At 38.9% G+C, this 6,000-nt stretch overlaps 1 protein-coding gene across 2 annotated transcripts in view; it reads left to right on the top strand.

Moving 5' to 3' along the window:
• Window positions 1–3,139: 3,139 nt before the first annotated feature.
• Window positions 3,140–6,000, top strand: part of sppl3 (signal peptide peptidase 3) — a 37,094-nt gene continuing 34,233 nt past the window's right edge. For both annotated transcript variants that reach the window (XM_080047231.1, XM_080047230.1), the window contains exon 1: window positions 3,140–3,584. In XM_080047231.1, coding sequence (XP_079903357.1) covers window positions 3,559–3,584 — 26 coding nt within the window. In that variant the 5' untranslated portion in view covers window positions 3,140–3,558. The remainder of the gene's footprint in view (window positions 3,585–6,000) is intronic.

Raw genomic sequence — 6,000 nt, 5'->3', positions numbered from 1 at the left:
ATATAGATGTAATATTTAAGCACTGCACAACTTGGGTGCATTTCACTTTACGGGTACTGGGGAAACTGGGACATTTGGTATTGTGTTTATTATTAAAGGCCTATTAAAGGTTCAGCTTCATATATCAGATAACTCCCCTGGGGATAGGTAGCATATGTGTGCCATTTCTGCAACCATTGCAAATTGCAGTGAATATAGGGGAGAACGGGGTTATATGTCACACGGGTTGATTTGATTTGATTTGATTTGATTCAATTTATTTCAGACATATCAAACATACAAAACAAAATGAAAAGCATGGAAATACAATAAACAAAAATTATGTTTTCACAAAAAAATTAAATAAAACAAATTATCTGTATTGCTGAGATATGCCTGAAAAGGAGCAGGAAGAAGTATACACTTATTTAATCCTACCCCTTTTCCAAAAAGGATTGGTTGTCACAATCGTTATATCTCGGAACAAGAAGGCACTGTCTGTTAAATTGTGGTATGTAAATATCCAGAATTGGTATCAGAGGTCACCTACATAGTCTTCCTTGGAGTTAGACGGTTGAATTTGAGGTGAGAGGACTGTTAGTGTTTTTCAAGTCGAATTGAAAATATTTAGCTCCTCTGTATTTTTCTTCTAGGCTTTTACACAATGGGTTTATAACAAAACACTTGTTACCCTAAAAAAGTGTGAAGGGTAAGCTACAGTTTAGATTGTTGTTAGCAAGCTAATTATTTGTCAGATGGTTGTTGGCCTTGATGCTAGCAAGAAATTACAGTTGGGGTTGGTCGTCACATTTTTTACGGAGTTAGTTGTCACATGTTATCCAAAGGCTGCAGCCAGAAAAGGAACCCAATAACAACAGAAAATGTCAAGCTGTATCCTCACTGACACCCCAGAGAAGGAGAGAATAGAGCAGGAAAAGGCAGCTATCATGCAAAAGAGAAAAAGGGCAACAAAATCAAAACGACCTAGTGCATCCCAAACTAGACCAGTTGCCAATGCTACTGCACCACAGTGCACTCCACACCAACTGGGGAAGAGGAAACAGAAGATGTGTGTAGCCTACTTGAGTAGGCTATTATTGTTAGACCTATTTGGTTTGTTCTTTATGTGGTTACATACAGTAGTCTGGTCTTAATATGGATTTCCTGTTTGTTTATTCCTTGCTCATTTTGTGTTAAGATGCATAAAGTTATGTAGGCCTATTTTTCAACTTGACAATTAAAATAAACTTTCATGTTTAGTTCTGCTTTCTAACATATCATTGATAACATTGTGACAAACCGACCCCTTGATGGGGTTGGTTGTCACAATGTGTTAGAGTGTATTTGATGGTAAATTTCTTCTTCATTACAATAAGTTAGAAAAAGTGAGGGGTACACATTTCAAGCCAACACCTTAAGCTTCAATTTAACCCTCTGAGGTCTAGGGGTATTTTCTCCGATTTTACATACTTCTATATACCTATTTCAAATGTGCAAGAAGATAAATTATACCAAAGTGTTTTATATGGAAATGTTCAGAACACATTAGGCCTTTGTTTTCTGAGGTCTACTTATGTCCTAGACCATTGTGTATATAAATAATTGGCTTAAATGCTGAAAAATGTATTGCGATTTTTGAAAAACCTGGAAATGTGTGTGAAAGAAGAACATTTAGTCATCCTGTTGAGTTGTTTTGGCTCTTGAAATTGATTCTCCTAAGCCTTAGCTTCAAAAATGCAGTGGAAATTTTCCAAAACACAGTAGGGGAGTGCACAAAACATGACTAATATAAAATTTGGTCCAGACGCTTTTTGGTAGAAATGTTGTCTCTACTTTCAAAAAACATAAGGAAATTAGACTGAATGAAGACTTTGAACCACATATGATGATTCATGGGATGTACAATAAAAGAGGAAGCATCACAAAACATTTTTCAAACAAACCATTAAGTAAATATAAAAACAATAATAACAAACTACTTTCACACTATGTAATACTCTATGGCATGCACTATTTACAAGCTAAGTGGTAGCTGGGGAGCTTCTGGGTCTTGCTTCTCATGGTGTTTTCTAAGCCTGTAAGGGACTGACAGTATCACAAGAACATTCCCTGGAAACAGGAGAGCCTCTAGTTTGAGATGATGTTTTAATTTTTTGTTTCAGTCATATCTTCAGGGAGATATTAATAAAGATATGCGCGCTCAGAGGGTTAATGTAGGAATGACTATTGAATGATGTTTAGGCAATTCTCACTAGAGTAAAAAGTGTGCCTACTAGCCCCGGTCTCCCCTACTAATAAGGATTCTACTCTGACCATCGGCACTGCGAGCAGAATCAGAATCAACTTTATTTGTCATTGCACCGTTACAGAACAACGACATTTCTTTTCAGTTCAAGCACTGCTGAAATTGGTTGATACTTTCTCATCCAATACAGGAGAATGACAGCCAGCGTAGGATCTAGCATTTCTGTAATTACACTGATCAGACTAAGGAAAGGGGGTGCCACAACGTCTGAGGCCAATTGACTGTAAGGACTCAAATATTCTCAATCGTTTTTTTTTAAAAAATGGGCTTATTGCAACAAATAACAGGTATGATGTTTCATATTCAGTTGTGTTGATTTTATTGTTTTTAATTGTATATGTCTTTTATACAGGGGGCTTCAGACCCTGGACTGGTTTCAAAGAACCTGTTACAGATTTCTATCAACAAATTGTCCAGATAACTTTATGAAACATTTGTTTTCCGACAGTCTTTGCAAAAAAATATAAATGTACCTCAAGCACATGCATCATTTCACATGTTTAGATAATGTTTGTTTTTACAATCTTTAAATGGGTTCTTGGTTTTACATTATTTCGTCTGCGATTAAAATCATGTTTTGCGATTAATATGAAATTATTGGGTAATTACTAAAATTTCTATCCGTCGATTTCTATCCATAATCGACGTGATGCTCGCGGCTTTGGTTGTAAAGTGTGTGATAGGATCATATATACAGTAGTATATAAAATAGGATAGGATGCAATACTGCCAGCTTAAGGGAAACCATTGCAAACGTCCTCAGTGCACAAAAGCGCTACAGTGCACGTCCTACTTGTAAAGCTCTACGGCAGGGCGATTTTGCGCGTTCCCGTGACTCGCCATAGAAAACAAAGCTGAACGTCTTCCATAACAGCTAGGGGTGCAGACTTGAGGAATAACCGACATCTATCCTGGATACATCATGCTGAATATGGATTTACAGTGGGTGTAGCATCGTTGGAGACCGAGCCTTTTCGGCTGGGACGGCAGGACAGTAGCAAAACCGACGACAAATAACAGTGTTTTTTTTCTCGGGGTGCTTTGTCTTGTCCACCTAGCAAATCATCATTCCTATTTCAATCGCAGCGATATCCAGCTAGTGATCACTAGCTGCCGCCAGGATGTATCACCATGTTGTCACCTAAAAGTAACAGCTAGGACGTCGGATTGTGAAGGATACACTGAAAAACCTCACCGAGGTCCTAACGGGGTTGTCACCGGGACCTGAATCTGTGTTAGCCACAGTCGCGGAGCCCTCTGTTTTCGGCAGCGATATGGCGGAGCAGGGCTACTCATCCTGGTGAGTGTGCACAGGCGTCGCGCTGCCGATTAGCAGCAGCTACCTTACGTTAGCTGCTGCTACTGCCAAGCGTGATATAGGTCACTGAACCATTTGATTGTACGACTGGTTTTCACTGTTATACTTGACTATTCTCACTATCGCCTTCAGATGCATTTGTCACCGTGTAAAGAGCAAAATGTCACTCATCCAAAAAAAAATTATCGCTAACCGCTAACTCGAGCTGGCTGGTTAGCTAGCAGCGGCTAATCAGCTCCACCAGCTGATGCTGCGCTAACGCTACCCAAAACCAAGCTAGCTGCCCCGCAAACGCTTTTTGGGTTGGCCAGTCAATGAATGGCTGTTTCGAAGGCATAACAAATTAACTGAAATGTTCCACTAGGTCGCATGCCAGTGTTAGACAGATTAGCGGACGGTAGCTGTGCGAACAAATTAGCGTTAGCGGATAAAATGGTTACGTTCGTCGTCGAGCCGCTGCACACAATAACAAAGGTTCAGTCGTGGAGCTAAGCTAGCTAACTGGCATCGCAGTCAGGTCCCAAAAAAAATGCCAGTTTTCAGGGTGAGCTTGGCATGGCAGGTCTTAACAAATGATAATGGCAGTATAATGAGGCACACACCCGCTAAAGTTGTGTATTGTAGTGCTTAGAGAAAAAATAGGTTAGACGAAACCAGACGGACAGGATCAATGAAATGCGCTGTACCCATGAATGAAACTGACCCGACTTTTGTTGAGGCCTAGCTAACTAACTTAGTCTATATTATGCTTGTTTGATCCACGCAACACGGGTGAAGTGTTTTTGAACAGCATCCTCTTGTGTGCATGAATAGCCCAAACCAATGACTCCTTTATAGCAGCCATGGTTCATTGAGTGCTAGATGTCCAGTGAACTGCTAGGGCTTGATCTCATGCCGGTTTGTCCAGCTCTTCTTTATTGTCATCATATTTGTTGTCACATTTATAGTCTTGTCACATCACTTGTGTTTGTGAACAGTGACTCTTTTTTTTGTCAATATAATGGCTTTGGGTCACTGTAGTTTTCATAAATACTAAGTCACACAGCTGCACAGTTAGGAAATTTGCTTACAGGCCTACCACTATTGTGTTTTATCGGGGAATAGTTTGGGGTTGAGTGTGGATTTTGTTCCAGATATTTCCTGTATTGTTTGGATAATATTGCGAATATTTGCATGGCCTTTGTTGTTCCAGTGAGTGATGGATTGTAACGGACAGTTATCTGTGTTATGTTGTTTTGTGGTTCGGGACTTACTAGCAACTACTACAACTTGTAGCTTTTGACTTAATCTAGAGGTGGTCAGGCTGATCTGACTGCATTTCCAATCACAATGCGTTCTTTGCACATTTAAACCTGGCATTACATGTTTTTTTCCTTATCCAGATAGGTTATCAGGCGACCGATCACATGTTAATGCCAGCTGGAAATAGTGTTTAATATACTGAAGTAATACAAGGTGTTTTGGCTTTTTAAACCAAGCTTAGAACAAAGGGAAACAGAAATTCAAAATGATTAGCCTTCGTCAACAACAAAAAACAGAGAGATACCAATTCCACCTGCTTCAGAATGTTCTCATATACTGTAGATGTGGTAGCTTCCAGTTGAGTTGAGCTAAGCATGTCCATTTGTTCAATGAAGCACATAGACCATATGTTAAGAGGAATCGTTGATCTCCTATTAAGACAGAAAGTGCATTTCCTATGATGTTACCCCTTTTTTAAATCACCCAACCCTCCTACATAGTAATTAATCTAAATAGACCTAAATATCATTGCAATAGCGATGTACCTGTGACAGGTGAGACATTCTGTTTTGAACAACTGTGTTCATTTATTTATTGTAGGAGCCCTTAAACAAAAACTGAAAATGTTCAGATTTATGTTGTTGCGCCCTTTCAGTTAACTGTGTTGTACCATCTTACTTTCACTTCAGAATATTCACTTCCATTACCTGCTCCAGGGGTGGTGTCTTTACTTTGTACTTCATCAGTTAGGTAAAATTACTTTACTTTTCTTATCTTAACTCTATTTGAACTTGATGTGTTCTGTATATTTATTTAAATGAGCAATAGCAATTTTAAATCAGACTCTCCACTCCTATTTCGACACTATACTGTTGGGGTACCAAGCGGTCTGAAAGGGTGCCGAAATAGTGGAGCAGTTCTTCTTTAAGAGGATAACAAAAAACTAAGTTATGCAATATTATTTCAATACTGAAACCTTTTAAATTCAGCAACCAGTGGTGTGAATGATACAATTTATTGTGTTGGTGGTATTTGATTGAAACAGGTCTTAGAACACTATACCTTTTAACAACACTGTGTACACATTTGGTTAGGATGCTGTGCTTGGAAGCATTTGCACATTATGTTCTGCACAATTAGTTTTATAGGTACTATA

This window comes from Ammodytes marinus (genome assembly GCF_949987685.1).
Source record: "Ammodytes marinus genome assembly, chromosome: 18".
Classification (NCBI taxonomy): domain Eukaryota; kingdom Metazoa; phylum Chordata; class Actinopteri; order Uranoscopiformes; family Ammodytidae; genus Ammodytes; species Ammodytes marinus.
This window is presented reverse-complemented; position numbering and strand designations above follow the sequence as displayed.